Source organism: Phaenicophaeus curvirostris, chromosome 2, assembly GCF_032191515.1.
Source record: "Phaenicophaeus curvirostris isolate KB17595 chromosome 2, BPBGC_Pcur_1.0, whole genome shotgun sequence".
NCBI classification, from domain to species: domain Eukaryota; kingdom Metazoa; phylum Chordata; class Aves; order Cuculiformes; family Cuculidae; genus Phaenicophaeus; species Phaenicophaeus curvirostris.
This window is the reverse complement of record NC_091393.1, coordinates 125,353,584-125,371,171: the sequence shown is the minus strand read 5'-3', so window position 1 is coordinate 125,371,171 and position 17,588 is coordinate 125,353,584. Positions and strand designations below refer to the sequence as shown.

General features: G+C 47.9%; 1 protein-coding gene across 7 annotated transcripts in view; it reads left to right on the top strand.

Annotated features, from left to right (window-relative positions):
* The window catches only part of RUNX2 (RUNX family transcription factor 2), a 219,282-nt gene that overhangs the window by 54,802 nt on the left and 146,892 nt on the right, over window positions 1-17,588 (top strand). For 4 of the 7 annotated variants that reach the window (XM_069850801.1, XM_069850796.1, XM_069850803.1 and 1 more), the window contains one exon: window positions 11,077-11,390. In XM_069850801.1, coding sequence (XP_069706902.1) covers window positions 11,077-11,390 — 314 coding nt within the window. Of the gene's footprint in view, window positions 1-11,036; window positions 11,391-17,588 lie in introns of those variants that run through there. The other 3 variants (XM_069850802.1, XM_069850799.1, XM_069850798.1) reach the window with 2 other exon arrangements.

Here is a 17,588-nt window from a genome sequence, read left to right as displayed (position 1 = left end):
CCATTACATAGCGTCCGTGCTGAAGTACAATGGGGTGAGTTAAGGACATGGGATCATCACTCAGAAAAGCACTCACTTGTTTTAAATTCAGAATACTCTCAGAGGTAGAATAGTATTTACTAAAGGTTGTATCGATAATTTCCCATATGAGAGACTAAAGAAAATAAGCACACGTATTGCATACATCTATTAAATACGGTAGACTTAATAAATTCTAACAGTCCGATTCTCCTCTCGCAACACTGTAAATCAGGACGGGTACCACTGAAAGCTGCCAAGTTACTTCTGCATAAGAAACACTTTATTATTTCTGGAAACATGGTATACACACACTTAATAAGGTTCCTCCTTCCCACTTCAATTTCATGATTGCCTTAATCAGTCATGTCTCTATTGGATCCAGAACATAAAGCGGGGAGTGGGGAAGGAGCCTGATGATAGGAATACTGGATGGGCAGCCAGGGGAAGAAAATTGCCATCCTATTCTCATTTACTCTGAGATACAGAGCAAACAGCTTTCAGACTCACTAAACCTTTGGAACATACTGAGAGCTCTCTGTTTATTTCAGATGTGTAAAACACCATAACTTGCCAGTAAATGTAGCTAGGCATGCAAGTGTGTGCATGAAGAGAACACATTAGTTACAAGAGCTATAATTGTCCTTTTATTATCTTTTCTTTCTTTCCTGAGTCAGAGTGAACGTGCCTTAATCTAGCAAGAATCTCATGATAAGTAATGTCAGAAATGGCTTTTTTTTTTTTTCCAGAGCTGCCGACTGTCTATTTTAGACATAACATCACCCTTTACTGTAGCCTTCCACATAAAAGCAATGCGAACAGTAAGGTCTCTAAGCAGGCATGAATGACTGGCTTGCAGATTCTTTACCAAAAAGGGAGTTTATTTACTCCACACAGGTCATAAATTTCCTTAGAAAAACTATCAGTGGTAATCTACATGCGGTGTTTAGTAAATAGAACTTTCCTCCAACTCCCTCAGTCCATGTTCTTCAATTGTCAAAAATGCTGGAAGATGGTTTTCTCGTGTCTAAAAATACAAAATATTCCAGCTCTTTAATATGGAGTGGGAACAAAGAGCTGAAAGGCTTTGCATGTTCTTCAGCAAGATGGGCGCTTAGACATGGAAATGTGAAAGGATAAAGACAGTAACATGAAGAAGCAAATTTCCTAAAGGTTTGCCTCTGCTTCTCTAACGTGAAGCAATACCTTATTCTGTGAAGGGTCCCACTGAAATGAGTGGAGCTGCACACAGAATAAGGCTTTTCTTTCTTGTCAAGGGAGGGGAAAAAAGAAAAAGGATGGGATCTGCCATTTCATGCAACAGGCTTTTATCTGCTCAAAAATCACACTAACCTCAGGGTGTCAAGTACAGTATGTCTGAAAGCATTCCAAGGATGGGAAGAGCTGCTCTATCTTCTCCACTACAAAGGGAGTAATGAGAGCTGCTGTGATCTTCCAGGAAGGTTTTCCATCTGCTTGGTCCCCTCTAGAGGACCTATTACTCGCTCCTCCTGGATCCTTCCAGGTTACATCTTTCTTCATCCTTTTACTACAAAAAGACAAAAAGATTTCTCCCTTCCTTTTCAATATGTGTACATTTAATAAACTATATAAATATTTATAAGATTAAGTAGAGTAACAGGTTTTTGGTATTACATAACATAAGCTCCTAATATCACAATACTCCAAATATCCCAGGGTCAGAGAATCTTATTCACATTTGAATTTCTAGTGTTAATGTTGAAGATTTTAATTACTTGAATTCTTTCTTGGGCCTGACCAGCATTTGGAACAAATAGCTTAAAACTGATCGTACGTGTCATAACTGAATCATGAGGTGTGTTATTAAAGAAATGTCCAGAATTTGTACAAGACTCTTTTTTTCTATCACTTCAAAACAGACTATTTAAGAAAAAAAAAAAAATCTGTAGAGATTTTTGACTTCTGTACCGAGAGTGTAAGCCAGATTTCAGCCTGGAAGGAATTTTTATGGTTGAATTATAGACTTCTAAAAGACACAATTTAAAACTTAACTGCTGACAGTCATTCTGATCATATTTTATAAGCTACTATTAACTACGATGAGAGCTTAAAGGAGGAATACATCCCATATCTATGTGCTGAGTCTAGGCTTTCTTATCCTTTCCTCTCACGTGGCTACTGTCAGACTAGACTGACTACAGACCCAATCCAGTCTAGCAAGCCCAGTGCTGCGATGGAGGCTTTGCAAAATTTAGCTGCTAGCTACTCATACTGAGCACGCGCAAGAAAAACCTCAATAATTTTCACCCACTTCTAACTTGGCCAAGTTCGGGTGGATCCTTTTGGTCAAGGGCAACAAAAGGACTTTATCTGATTTTTCCTCTTTATCTCTTTCCTACTTATTAAAGCTTCACATTCTGGCTCTGAAGCAGATAGAGCGATGAGTCTAAGAAATTGTAAACTGTTGTGAAACAATGTGTTTTCTCTTAATGTTGATCTTAGAAGCAGCAAAAGTATTTCTGCTGGATGGTTCCAAAAAAACTCAGCTTGAGGCAGACTGAGGATTGAAAAGCTCATCCTGAACAGTTAAAAATTGGCAACGCTATGTGAGTGAAAACAAGGTTTTATACTGGAAAGTGGTAGACAAGCTTAAGCGCAGATACTGCTGGCAGAGTCACCTATAATATATTTTCTTGCCAGATCTTTGTCTTTTATTACTGGAGAAAATCAGCCCTGTGATGTCTGACTTTTTGTCATCTGCTCTTATGGCTTGTTTCTCGACTGACGTTGTCTCCTCTCACTTGGCTGCCAATTCCACAATAACAGACTGAGGGATTGACCCTGTGTTATGCCCCACACACCTAGGGACTTCAGATTACATCTAGTTTGGGGCATATACACATTATGTGTGACACGGCGTGGCCAGCAGGTCCAGGGAGGTTATCCTCCCTCTGTACTCGGCACTGGTGAGACCGCTCCTCGAATCCTGTGTTCAGTTCTGGGCCCCTCACCACAAGAAGGACATTGAGGCTCTGGAGAGAGTCCAGAGAAGAGCAACGAAGCTGGTGAGGGGGCTGGAGAACAGGCCTTATGAGGAGCGGCTGAGAGAGCTGGGGGTGTTTAGCCTGGAGAAGAGGAGGCTGAGGGGAGACCTCATTGCTCTCTACAACTACCTGAAAGGAGGTTGTGGAGAGGAGGGAGCTGGGCTCTTCTCCCAAGTGACAGGGGACAGGACGAGAGGGAATGGCCTCAAGCTCCGCCAGGGGAGGGTCAGGCTGGACATTAGGAAAAAGTTTTTCACAGAAAGGGTCATTGGGCACTGGCAGAGGCTGCTCAGGGAGGGGGTTGAGTCACCTTCCCTGGAGGGGTTTAAGGGACGGGTGGACGAGGTGCTGAGGGACATGGTTTAGTGATTGATGGGAATGGTTGGACTCAATGATCCCGTGGGTCTCTTCCAACCTGGTTATTCTATGATTCTGTGAATGAATTTTCAGGAAAGATAGGGCAAAAATAGACTAATTTTCACCATTCTTCAAAGCGTAGGTTTGCCATGTCCATTTGGTTTACTCTACACTCACCATTATTGTAAGCTTTCTTCTATTACACTCCTGCAGACCATGCCTCCTCCCTCAGCTTTGTGTGTTTCCATTCTTTTTAGAACAAATCTTGCACTATTTCTTCACCATGAAGGTTGTGCTTCTTCACTCTGAGGTTTGGGAGGCCCTCGCCCAGGTTGCCCAGGGAAGCTGTGGCTGCCCCATCCTTGGAGGGGTTCAAGGCCAGGTTGGATGGGGTTTGAGCAGCCTGGTCCAGTGGGAGGTGTCCCTGCCTGTGGTAAGGGGGTGAAATTGGATGAGCTTTAAGGTCCCACCCAACCCAAACCACATGACTCATTCTATTTGGTGTTTTTCTATTGCTTCAGCTTCAAGATTCATGCTATTAACAAAGAATCCGCCAAAAAATTGTTCCTGCCATTCATGCTGTTGAGAATAGATTTACAATGGGAATCCTCACCATTGCAGCACTGAGAGAGGAAGGATCTGGTGTCGCGCTTGTGGCCAGGAGCATTAAAAACAACCTCTCCCACTCGAGACTGCCTCACGTCTTGTAGGATCTTCTGTGTGAGCTTTATGGAGCTTGTATCTGGCCAGAGAGCACTTCATTAGCCTCTTAAAAACCAGCATGCAAAATTCAGGGACTCTGCAAGGTTCCAAATGTATAAAGCCTTTTTAATTACAAACAGTTATACCACCCACTTTCCCCACAGTTAGGCAAGGGAACAAGTTTTCATTGAGGTCAACAGAAAAAATAACCGTGAAGTTTCTGGCTCATGCTAGTTTTATATATGTTGAGAGAAGGGAAAAAGAAAAAAGAAACTGTAAGTTCTTATTTTGTAGCATTTTTATCTCTAAAACCATGTGCTGACTTGGTCTGAAATCTTATGAGAAAGATAATTATTTCTTCCTCATTCTGAAATTAATTACACAGAAGTCTCAGGGAGGATTAATAGAAAGGGACAAAGTCAATGCTGCCACGAAAACCCAGTTTGTCCCTAACTATAAGGACCCTAACAAGCTACAGTTAATTTTTAGTTTGCATGTTGCAAGCAAAAATAACAGAATATAATTTACTTGAAAAAAAAAAAGTGTCCAAATATTTTTTCTAATGATACTACACATTCAGGTTTTTACTGCCCAGAAACACAGGCCATACTTTCAAACACGAATAGAAGATGACAAGGAGGCCCACATTTCTTTCCGTCGCAATGATGACATGGTTGCTTTAAACCTCATTGGAATACATGAAGTTCCAATGGGGCTGCAGACAGGGAGGGAAATGAGAGAACCCTACGGTCGGACCGAGCCGTAGGCTTGCAGCACGTCCTTATTAGAGAAACAGAAAATAAACAATTCAGAAAAAAAAAAAAAATTAGGCGTGGTAACTATTTATTTTGCTGCTTGTAGAAGGTGTGATTCCCTGCGTGCCATGGAAAAGCCGGCAATTTTCAGCAGGGACACGGCAGGTTTCTTCTCAGCTTTTAGTATTTTCCTCCCAGTATCATTGGTGTGTTTTACAGATGCAGAGCCCTGCTCGTTTTTGGACTTCTGAGAACTTAACCTCTGTTTTTAGATCTGAAAAGGTATATGGTAATAGTTAGCACCCCATTTTATACTGAAGGGAAACTTGCTTCTCCGAGGTCCCGGAGCAAGTCAGCATCAAACCCTGAGAGAGAACAACAGAGTCTCAGCTCTCAGTTCTTCCTTCCCACTGAAAATGCTGTGGGGAGATCTGAAGTTTGGTTTCTTTATGTAATCATTTTTTCAGCTTGTTTGTCAAAACATTATGTTTGCATCGGGCACTATAAATGCTAAAGCCCGGCACACGGTGCTGAAATATTAAATGCTAATTTTGGGACACAAAGAATCTTCTTTTATCTGGGCTGTAAATCAACAGGGCAGGGACAGAGCAGTTAAACAAACCATCGCCGCAGTCCCTAGCCTGGCTATGAATGCTGTAGTTACAGAACTCATTACCACACGCCTACTTAGCAGACCAAATAACGTGCAAATCTAGAGTTACTATTTGTCATACTTAGAAAAAAGCAAAGAATAGCTGGGCAAACAGTCAATTTGCAACCAAAGCGAAAGTAAAGCGCTGCCAAGAGGCACTGGAGCTTATCTTGCCCCTGCTGAAGTGAATGGAAAGTTGGGCGAAGCACTAAGCTCAGTTAAGTTCACACGTTTTGGCTTGATGCACGTTTTCATGAGTGAATAAAAACCTTCGGGAAGGTAGATTTTGGAAAGAGAATATTGGCAAGTCCTTACCTCTAGTAATAATTGCTGACATTGCTGTAGTCGCCCTGACTAAAAATATCCAATACAATAACAAACCCAGTGAACCCATCCATTTATTCCCGTTTCACAAAGACTATTTACATATATAGAGAAGCTCAAAATAAGTTGTGTATTCATCGTATTTACAGCACATTCCGGGCCAACAAGCTGGCATTGAAACTGTTTATTTAGGGAACATCATCCAGGTTCGAATCTTTCAAATTCGACAATTCTTTTTCATCCTGAGCATTTGATGCTCGCAACGGGGATGTGCTGGGCCCACGTTTCAGAAATGCAACGGTAAATAAACTCGGTGCTCTTTATAACATTGCTTTTGTGTCCAAAAGCAACCTAATTACAGCTGTATTCATAACATAGCTTGAAGTAAAAAAGCTAAAAAGTCAATCGAAATTGCAGCAAACGTGGCCGTACTAATGAAAATCTTATTTTAGAAAGTGGATCCGAAGGTGTTTGTTAAGACATAATTTGCAGTGCAAGCACATTTTTTCACTAACCTCCTACATTTCTCTAACATCTTAAAATATGTCCCATTTTGCAACCGGTGCTAAAATTCCGAGAAGTTCTGAACTAAAACCCAAGGAAAGCCGAGCAGCAGGGTTGCTCTCCGTTTCAGCCAAATCCAACCCAACGTTCCAGCTTTTATATATATATCATAACATAAATCACCATTCCTGAAAAATCCCATCCAGCTTTTACGCAGGTCCATAAACATTACTGGTACTTTTATTAATTTGTCCGTAACCATTGAAATAAAATTCTAGTGCTCTGAGCTGTGATCTGTTCCAGGCTGTAGTGAGCTCCTGTTAAATGTGTAAATGTTCAGCAGAAAGATATTTTTGCACGGAGACTGAAAATCAGCTGTGCCAGATACCTGAAACTTTGTCAGGGCGTTCAGTGGAAAATTCTATTTCGACTTTATTATAAATAACCGTGGACTATTTTAAGTGACCTCTAAACTGGTAGCTTCCAATAACTTGAGCTTACCCCAACTAACTTTTTATATTAGTTTAGTAGGAAGAGCGGAGGCCGTAAAATTTTTAGGGTGACTAATTAAAAGTAGAAATGTATCTTCTTGTTTGAAGTGAAATAAATCATGCTTGTCAGGCTTATATGGTGTTTGGATATAAGACAACCTCTCACACCTTTGGAGCGGCTCTAACGGAATATTTTTCCCCTCCAGCCAAATAGATTATTATAGAATGGAATATATATGTATTATTATATAATGGAATACACTTCCTCTCCAGAAAAGCCAAAATAAGCTACGGCTCGAAACATTTAACCAAAATAATGATGAAAAAATATATTTAAATATATTATCTGTATTGCAACTACAACAAATGAGGGCTCTGAGTGTAGCAGTCATTATAGGTGACCAGTAATTCTCTTTTGGAAATGGCTGTGGCTGCTTTTGGGGAAAAGGAGATCCCTACGGTTGCTGGAGAAGCGGGGTGAGCTCGGGAGGGGGTAGCGGCGTTATCCACAGCGATTGTGTTTTCATGACGGGGTGAGAAACTCCCACAGTCCTTGCAACACTGGGAAAGAGAAAAATAAAAGGGAGGAGGGAGAGAGGGGAGAAGGGAAAGAGAATAGGGGGAAAGGGAGAGAAAAGAGGGGAAAGGGGGAAAGGAGAAGGGGAAAGGGGAAAAAAGAGGGGGAAGGGGAAAAAAGAGGGGGAAGGGGAAAATAGAGGGGGAAGGGGAAAAAAGAGGGGGAAGGGGAAAAAAGAGGGGGAAGGGGAAAAAAGAGGGGGAAGGGGAGAAAGGATGAAAGGGAAAAAAGGAGGAAAGGGTAAAAAGAAGAAGGGAAAAGGAGGAAAAAATGAGAAAGGGAGAGGAGGAAAGGGGAAAAAGGAGGAGGAAAGGGAGAAAAAGGGGGGAAAGAGAGGGAAGGGGAATAAAGGGGGAAAGGGAAAAAGGGGAGGAAAGAAGGGAAAAGAGGGAGAAGGGGAGATAGAGGGGGAAAGGGGAAAAGGAGGGGGAAAGGGAGAAAAATGGGGGAAAGAGAGGAGAAAGAGGGGGAAAGTAAGGAGAACAAGGGGGAAAGGGGAAAAGAAGGGAAAAGGGGGGAGAAAGAGGGGAAAAGGGGAAAAAAGAAGGAAAGGAGGGGAAGAGGAGGAAAGGAAGAAAAGAGGGGGACGGGGAGAGAAGGAGGGAAAAAGGGGGGATAAAGAGGTGGAAAGGGATAAAGAGGTGGAAAGGGAATAAAGAGGTAGAAAGGGGGGATAAAGAGGTAGAAAGGAGGGATAAAGAGGTAGAAAGGGGGGATAAAGAGGTAGAAAGGGGGGATAAAGAGGTAGAAAGGGGGGATAAAGAGCTGGAAAAGGGAAAAAAAAGAAGGAAAGGGAGGGGAGAAGAGGAAAGGAAGAAAAAGAGGGGGAAGGGGAGGAAAAGAGGGGGAAAGGGTGGAAAAAAGAGGGGGAAAGGGTGGAAAAAAGAGGGGAAAGAAGGCAAAAAGGGGGAGGGGGAAGAGGAAAAAGGGAGGAGGGCAGGGATGGCTGCGAGGCAGCGGGCCAGGGGCTGCGGGTCCCCGCTCTGAGCGTGGGAACGCGGAGGGGATGCGCGGCGGGCGGAGCGCGGAGCGAGAGCTCTCCCCTGCGACCGAACTTCAGATCTTGCCTCGCCGCTCTGCTCCTTCCCCGTTCGGACCGGGAGGAGCCGCTGGGAGAGGGGGGGCGGCTCGCCCTGGGGAACAGAGGGCTGGGGGAGACCTCGGGGCAGCTGAGGCTGAAAGGGGCTCCAGGAAAGCCGGGGAGGGGCTGCTCCCGAGGGCATGGAGGGATGGGATGAGGGGGAATGGCTTTAAACTGGAAGGGGGAAGATTTAGAGCAGACATTAGGAAGAAATTCTTCACGCTGAGGGTGGGGAGGCCCTGGAAGCTGTGGCTGCCCCATCCCTGGAGGTGTCCAAGCCCAGGTGGGATGGGGCTGGGAGCCCCTGGTCCATGGGAGGTGTCCCTGCTCGTGGCAGAGGGGTTGGAATTAGATGGTCTTTAAGGTCCCTTCCCACCCATCCCATTCCATGGTTCTGTGGCTTTGCTGCTGGATGAGGGTTTGCTGCTTGCAAAGGGCACATCTACAACCTTCCCCCCCACCACCCCCTTCCCCATTCGCCCCCCGCCCCAGCCAGCCGGACAGACGGACGGACAGACAGACAGACAGACAGCGCCCCGAGTCACACGCAGGCGGCGAGCAAGGAGCACAGAGGCAGCCGGGTTCCTTAGAAATTAGAGGGAGGGTTGTGATAGGTTGTTATCTGCTCCGGGAGGCGTTGACACTTTTTTACCATTGGGTATGTAAATTGTTTTTAATAAGATCTGCCCTTTTTTTTTTTTTTTTTTTTTTTTTAAGGGAGAAAACAAACCAGACTCCCTTTACCTTAATAGTCTGAGGGGGGGTTTATAGCTTCATTCATTCAAGGAAATGGTTTAGGCTTTAGACTACCGGAGACTTAGAAAAAAAAAAAAAAACCAAACAACCCCTTTGGCACCAGATTATTCTTACTATTATTTTTTTTTGCAAACAAGATTTTTCATACTTTTTTTTTTTAAAAAAAAAAACAAAAACCAAGCCCCAAAGTGTTCATGGAAAAAACCCGGAGAGAAGCGGAGATCGGAGAGCGGCTCCTGCTCCCCCCCCTTCGACTTAAAGCGAAGTTTCTCCTCCTGTGGGGGATGCACATTGTTTTATTTATTTTGAAGGCTGCACAAGTCTGAGGGCTGAAGCACCACGTGCTGCTGACTCTCATCAGCATAATGATCGCCTTAACCAGAGAGTCCTGTCTATATAAACCACAAAAACCTAATCATTAGAAATCCCAGCCTCCAAAAACCACATTCAGGACAAAAAAACTGTGGCGTTATTACTTTTTTTTTTTTTCCTCGTCTCCTTCATCTTTCCCGACCTCAACTTCTTGGGACCCAAAAGAAGTTTGTTGGGTTTTGTTACTTTTTTTTTTTTTTAACACGATTTTTCAGAAAAAAAAATTACTGAAACAAAGCGACATTTTAATTCTTTTTTTTTTCTGCTGTTGTTTATTTGTGGACTGGTTGTTTATTTGTTGACTGAGGCAAAAAGGAAAGTTTTTTGTTAGTCTGTTCAACTCGCCGGACTCGGACCCAGCAGCGACTTTAATTCCAAGGACCGGACTGCACCGAGGCTGCATTTCCTAGAATTTCCTCGCTCGTATTTCAGAAATCAGCCTGAGGAGGGGTGTTTTGGGGTGTTTTTTCTTTTTCCAGCTACTTTCCCCGCTTTTTATTTTTCCCTGGGAATCCCGAAGTTCAACTTTTCTTAAGATCCTCTCCAAGGAACCGGCTCAAGCCTCTCTTTCCATCATTCCTCCTGTGACTTCCCTCCTCATCCCAACAACCCCATACCGTCTTTTCCACGCCGAAATCGCATCGGGAGCGTCTTTTTTTATTCTTTTTTTTTTGAAAAGCCGCTTTTCCCGAGCCCCTTCTCCCCGTTTCTCCAAGCCAATAAGCGGCTCCTCGCCTCCGTCCCACCGAAGCTTTTCGTTTGCTCCTTGCTCGCCTCCTTTCCTTGAAATCCCTGTCTGGAGGAGGCAAATTTCTTCGGAGGAACCCGGGGCTCTCCCTGAGCCCCCTCTCCGCGGCTTCGGGGGTGACCAGCCGGGGAAGCCGAACCAGCAGCGCCTTCGCCTTCTCCCCAAGAAAACCTCCTGAGAATCCGCGAAGGAAAAAAGGACGAGGAGATAGGGGAAGGGAAGAAAGGGCAGAAACTCAAGCACTCGAGGGAAGAAGCGGAGGCTGGAAGGAGAGAAAAAGAGCAGAGAGAGAGACCGTGCGGGAAGGAAGGAGGAGGAGAAGCAGCGTTGAGCAGAAGCGGGGACCATGCATTTCGCAGCCGGGCTGTGCTGAGAGGGGCTCAGCGGGCTCTCCCGCCTCCAGATTGCTTTTTAAAAGCCCCAAACAAAAACAGACTGCTTGTTTTTTTTTTTTTTAACTCGCGCCTTTAATCCGCTTTATTTTATTTTATTTTTTTTTTGGACATTATCGTCACCCTTTCACTTTTTCACTCACCCCCTTTTATTTTTTTTTTCGCTAGACACATCTCTATTTTTCACACCCACCCCCTACACGCCTCCTCCAGCGATCCCCCCCCCACCCCCCTCACTCCTCCACACCCCCCCCCACCCCCCCACCCCCCCCGCCCCCCAATTCGCTAACTTTGTGGCTGTTGTGATGCGTATTCCCGTAGATCCCAGCACCAGCCGGAGGTTCAGCCCCCCCTCCAGCAGCCTGCAGCCCGGCAAGATGAGCGAGGTCAGCCCGGTGGTGGTGACCCAGCAGCACCAGCAGCAGCACCAGCAACACCAGCAGCAGCAGCAGCAGCCGCAGCAGCAAGAAGCGGCGGCCGCCGTGCCCCGCCTGCGCCCCCACGACAACCGCACCATGGTGGAGATCATCGCCGACCACCCCGCCGAGCTGGTCCGCACCGACAGCCCCAACTTCCTCTGCTCCGTGCTGCCCTCGCACTGGCGCTGCAACAAGACCCTCCCGGTGGCCTTCAAGGTGAGGCGGCCCCCCCCTCCCTCCTTCCTTCCCTCCCTCCCTCCCCGCTCCTGCTGCTGCTGCTGCTGCTGCTGCCAGGGCTGCACCCACCCCCCCCCCCCCCCCGGCGCCGGGATCCCTCCTGCACTGCCGCCTCTGACCCCCCCCCCCCCAGTCCTGCAGGGGCATCTCGGGCCCTTCTCCCCTCCTTTCACACCCCCCCAGTCCTGCTGGGGCTCCTCTGTGTCCCCCTCGCTTTCCACACCCCCCCCTGTCTTGCAATGCCTCCTCTGCCCCCCCCCCCCCCCCAGTCCTGCAGGGGCATCTGTGTGTGTGTGTGTGTCCCCCTTTCACCCCCCCAAGTCCTGCAGGGGCATCTCTGTCCCCCCAGTCCTGCAGGGGCATCTCTGTCCTCCCCCCCCACCTTTCACCACCCCCCCGCCGTCCTGCAGGGGCATCTCTGTGTGTGTGTCCCCCCCACCTTTCACACCCCACCCCAGTCCTGCAGGGGCATCTCTGTCCCCCCAGTCCTGCAGGGGCATCTCAGTCCCTTCTCCCCTCCTTTCACCCCCCCCCCCCCCCCAAGTCCTGCAGGGGCATCTCTGTCCTCCCCCCCCTTTCACACCCCCCCAGTCCTGCAGGGGCATCTCTGTGTCATGTCGTCCCCGCCCCCCCCCCCCCCATTTCCCCCGTCCCGTCTTGCAATTCCTCCTCTGCCCCCCTGTTTTGCAGTGCCCCCCCCCCCCCCCCCAAAGTCCTGCAGGGGCTGCTCTGCCCCCCTATCCTGTAGGGGCATCTCTGTGTCCCCCCCCCCACCTCCCCAGTCCTGCAGGGGCATCTCTGTCCCCTTCCTTTCACGCCCCCCACCCCCCTCATCTTGCAATGCCTCCTCTGCCCCCCTGTTTTGCAGTGCCCCCCCCCTAAGTCCTGCCGGGGCTCCTCTGCCTTCCCCCAGTCCTGCAGGAGCCTCTCTGCACCCCCAATCCTGCAGGGACGCCTCTTCCCCCCTGCTTGCAATGCCTCCTGTTCCCCCTGTGTCCTGCAGGGGCTTCTTTTCCCCCCTCTCCCTGTCCCCCTGAGATGCCTCCTGAGACCCCCCCAGCCCTGCAGTGCCTCCTCTGTCTTGCCCCCGCTCCTGGGCCTGCGGTAACTCCTGTGTCCCCCCATCCTGCGATACCTCCCCATGCACCCCATCCTCTGATGCCTCCTGCATGACCCTGGCCTGCAGGGGCTTCTATGCTCCCCCCTCTCCCCTTCTTCCCCCCCCTCCTGCAGTGTCTCCAGTGCTCCCCCATCCTGCAGGGGCTTCTCTGCTTATCCCCCATGTCCTGCAATAACTTCTGTACCCATCTCCCCTCCTTCCGAGTCTTGCAGCATCTCCTGCACCCCCTGTCCCTGCGGCGTCTCCTGCACCCCCTGTCCCTGCGGCGTCTCCTGCACCCCCTGTTCCTGCAGCATCTCCTGCACCCCCTGTCCCTGCTGCATCTCCTGCACCCCCTGTCCCTGCTGCATCTCCTGCACCCCCTGTCCCTGCTGCATCTCCTGCACCCCCTGTTCCTGCAGCATCTCCTGCACCCCCTGTCCCTGCTGCATCTCCTGCACCCCCTGTCCCTGCGGCGACTCCTGCACCCCCTGTCCCTGCTGCATCTCCTGCACCCCCTGTCCCTGCTGCATCTCCTGCACCCCTATCCCTGCTGCATCTCCTGCACCCCTATCCCTGCCGCATCTCCTGCACCCCCTGTCCCTGCCGCATCTCCTGCACCCCCTGTCCCTGCGGTGTCTCCTGCACCCCCTGTCCCTGCTGCATCTCCTGCACCCCCTGTCCCTGCAGCATCTCCTGCACCCCCTGTCCCTGTCCTGCAGCAGCCCCTGTGCCCTCTGTCCTTCAGGGCCTCCCGTGCCACCCCCTGTCCCCCTCCATCCCCTGCCTCACTCTGGTGGCTCCCGTGCCCCCCATACTCGCCCCCCAACCTTCCCGCAGTGTCCCCTGTCCTGCAGAGCGTCTGAGCTCCCCCGTCTTGCGCTGCCTCCCGCTGCCCCCCAATGCCTGCTCTGTGGCTCCCGTGCCCCCCGCTTTCTGTGCGCCCCTTTCTCCGCAGCCCAGCTGCCCCGTCACCCGCGGGGCCCCCCGGCAGCACCCAAGTCACCCCCTGCTCCCCCCAGGAGTCCCACATTCACCCCACAACTGGAGCTTGGGTTGGGAGGGCAAAGCGCGTGCCCCCCGCACTGAGAACCCCCACGTTTCACTTTGAGGGTGCCCCTACCTCTCTCCCCACCCCTGGGGGCCTTGGGGTGGCCATGAAGCGTGTTGGGGAGAGCTGGGGTGGGAGAGGGGGGACGGTGGCTTTGCCCCGTGCCCCAGGCTGCAACGGAGCTAGGGAGAGAGGGATGGGGGTCCTGGTGGGACCCCAGCTTTCTGTGGGACCCCTGCACTTCTCCTGGTGGACAGGCAAGGAAGTGACTGTCTAGAAGACCTCTCGCGGGTTTAAATAAGAAATAACCACACCGGGGATGCCGCTTCTCATTTTCTGCCCGCGTCCCCGTGGTGCGTTAATGAGGGGAGAGGAGTTTTGTAAAAACTGGAATTATAACAAGAATAACTGTGTGCTTCAAAGCAAAGACCTTTCCCTTCCCTAGCAACATCTGAAACCGTTCCCCTGGATTTTTCTGCCCTGTGATCTTTGGGAGGGATGAAGGTGCTGGCTTGGGTGCCCCAGAGCAGCTGCTGGAGTGGGACATGGGGTCGGAGCTGGGGTGTGGGGTGACCCTGCGAGGCTCTCGGTGCTCTTCCCTCCTCTACGCGACAAATAACGCGCTTGGGAATCGCTCAGGAGTTTGGAGAGTTTGGAAACGGTCTCACGCGGTGCATTGGCGTTGCCTCGTTCCTATGGGTAGCTGTGCTATCACGACTGTTTTATCAGGGAAGAGTTAGCAGAGGCGGTTAAATGAGGCGGCTTTAAAGTGGCTGGTGATAAAGATGAAGCTTTGCCGTGAAAATATACTAAGGGTGCGGGCTAGAGTTGAGTAAAGCGTAAAGTTGAGTAGGGGAAGCAGCCTGGAGTCGTAGGGGAGCTCTTTGCAAGGGGCCTGTTTCTGTGGGTTGCGACGGTCGGCAGCGTGGAAATAGCAGCCAAACAGGGCGTCTTCTGTTTTTTTATGACTCGGTGTAGCACTGAAGGGCTCTCCAGGTGTGGATCACGGCGGTTCTGATTCACAGGGGCTGCGGGGTAGGGAGGAGGAGCTTTTGGAGAATTGGGATTGTAATTTAATTGAGCCTTAGATTAAGTTGGTATTATGGTTACTCTTTATAGAAGGGACGCGAGAGCTCTGACATTATCGTCCTCGCGCTGGAGTTTTCATTTGCAATGCCTGAGCCTTCTCCTTCCCTTTCAGCAAGTCAAAGGATGCGGTCGCAGTTCATTAGAATAAGGGAAAGATCTAAGCTAAATATTAAACTTTTTAGAATATTATTACCATAGGAATACTCACACGTGATAAACGGGTAGCAAGAGGATTAGAGCGTTTCCCATCTTTTTGTGTTCATATATATACATCTTATATTTGAGTCTTACATTTAATTGCTGGCAGGAGGGTGCAGATCTGAGCAATCTATATGTCAGGAGTACGCGTTGCCCCTTGAATCCTTCTGCTGGGGGTGCATCTGTGTTTTCACAAGCAGTATGCAATGCGTCGATTTTGAAATATGCCAAGGATACATACGCCCCTATTTACCAATTAATTAATTTAAAACATGATTGAAATAATTTTGACCATTTCTACAAATTCATTTCCCAAATGTGACATGTGTGTGGCTGTCCAATACTTTTAGACCAAAGAAGCTGCACGTATCATGCTGTGAAACACTTGGCTGTGATGGAACAGAGTGGGAATAATCTCTGAAAAAGAAAAAAAAGAGAGATTTGGGCCATAGAAATCTTGGCCAAAGGGTAACTTGAAAGTAAAACAGCTCACAGACAACACACTTTTTGAAGTTTCATGGGCAATAAATAATAAGTTGATGATAATGTTCTGAGTGGTGCGTTAAGTGTGTCATAACTCTCTCGCAGAGATCTCTAGTTAAAAAGCACTCTGGATATAGCACTGTTTTAATATAAGAAAACAGATATAAATCATAAGCAGGAGAGGAAGTCTGTTATAAACAGTGCTGGGTTTGATTGTAGTTTTTTGAAATGATGCTGGCTTAGTATTAGGTTTGAATTGTAAGTATTAATATTTACACGCCACGGGGAGGGAGTCTGCGCTGAGTGCATTAATAACAAGATTGTTAATGCAAGCTGGGTTTGTGGGGAAGAGTGTTAGACACGTTGCTATTAATATAACTCTATCTAGTGATATTCCAGCGTAGAAAAACCAGGTCTGGTGCATCTGGGTCTGAATCGCATTCACTTCTCACTCTTGATAGCCAGCGGCACTTCATTTGAGTAGAGTCATCAGAATTTGTGTGACTTGCTGGGAGATTTTACTGAAGGTCACAAGGACCCACATTGCCATGTTTGCTGCTACAAGTGGCTTCTGCCCGATGGGGATAGTAGCAAAGAGTCTTGGTGGACCTAAAGGCAGGGGAAAAAAAGGGACCTGAAGTCTAAAACCTCTCCCCGGTAGCACCACAGTAGTTAAGGGTCTGTCAGCATTTCCACTCCAAACCCCAATTTTCAGAGTTTTAGAACTCAGCTGTTTTAAATAGCTTCAAGCTGAAACCTGCTGTATAAATTGTCAGCCCAGATGTATATTTTGAAACAAAGAGCAGTGCAAATCAGTTATTCTGTTTTAAGTTACAGAACATTAAAATATTTTTAATAGTATCAGATGCTCTTTTGGCAATCTCTGGAAAAGGCATTCTCGATGTGGAAGATTTTACATTCAGAGGCTGTTTCAGTTCAGAATTCCGCAAGAAAAGCTGTTGAAGTGTAGATAGCAATGTTCGAGAGGAACGATTTAGTGTGTACACTTGGGTTTGGCTTTTTTTTTTTGCGAAACAAGCATTTTACTCTGCAGAAAGTCTTAGTACCTGCTGTTGTACAGGAGTTTTGCTTCGTGCTTACAGCTTCCGTTGTCAGGGTACGCACTCTGGCCAGTTCAAATCCCACTGGACCGAAACTGGGCAAACAGGTTGCCTAACCAGACAAGAATGGTGTTATGCAAAAAAAAAACTTAGTTATTTTCAACTTGTAAGAATTGGTTTGGTTTTATTTTGTGGCTTCATCTCCATTTTTGAGCTTCGGTTAAAAAAAAAATAAAAGAAATGCAAGAGTGAAATCTACTGTTAAGCACTCAAATGTGTAGGTGATTTAATATGAAAAACAAGGATTTTGAAATCATAGAGAAATTTATGTGTGAAATATAGGTAAGGAACATGCACTGGGGCTATTTTTGATCTTTTTTTTTTTTTTTTTTATGCAGCCCTTATTCATTTCACAGCGCCCTTACAAGAATAAGAATATCAAAATATTTTTTGATTGATACATAGCTTAAAATCACCAAATCAAGGTTTATGCCAACAGTCTTCCAGTATGTAAAGTTACTTTTTCAGAGTCTTAAAATGATGTATATTTCTTCAGGCTTCAGATTAGTTTTGCAAAGCTTTTTTTTTCTAACCAGTGCTTTTATGTATGTGTGCAATAGTTTTCTGGTAAAAAGAAGTAGGAAAATTAAAAGAACAAGGGTTTAACTCCTGTTGTGTAGCAGGGGACCTTTCCGTGTGATACGACTCAACTCTGATCAGCCAAGGGTTTTACTTGACCTCTGATTTTGGTTGGTCTTTCCCTTGGGTCTGCCAAGGAGAGGAGCATCGCGGTGCGTGTTGGTGCCGCTCTCGGCGAGGCGCAATCACTCAGCCCCTCTGCCAGGGCACGTGTGGTTTCAGGCTGGTGGTGTCGAAACTCACTAATTGAACCGACATCGTGGCTGGAGAGGGCAGGGAGGCGACCTCTGAAAAGCAACCGCGGGGCTGGGGAACCTTCTAAGAGGCTTTGCTCCCTCCTGCCCGGGTGTTGCAAGCTGCACCCCTGCTCGGGGACCGCGTTGGGATGGGGATGGGGATGGGGATGGGGATGGGGACCGGGATGGGATGGCACTGCCTGCTCCATGCTCTGCTCACCTAGAGAGCAGGAGGTCAGCTGAGGCTGCCGTCGTTTTGCTCCCTCTTCTGAGCCCCTTGGCAGGCTCCTGCTTCCTCCTCTGGTCTCAGCTTCTTCACAT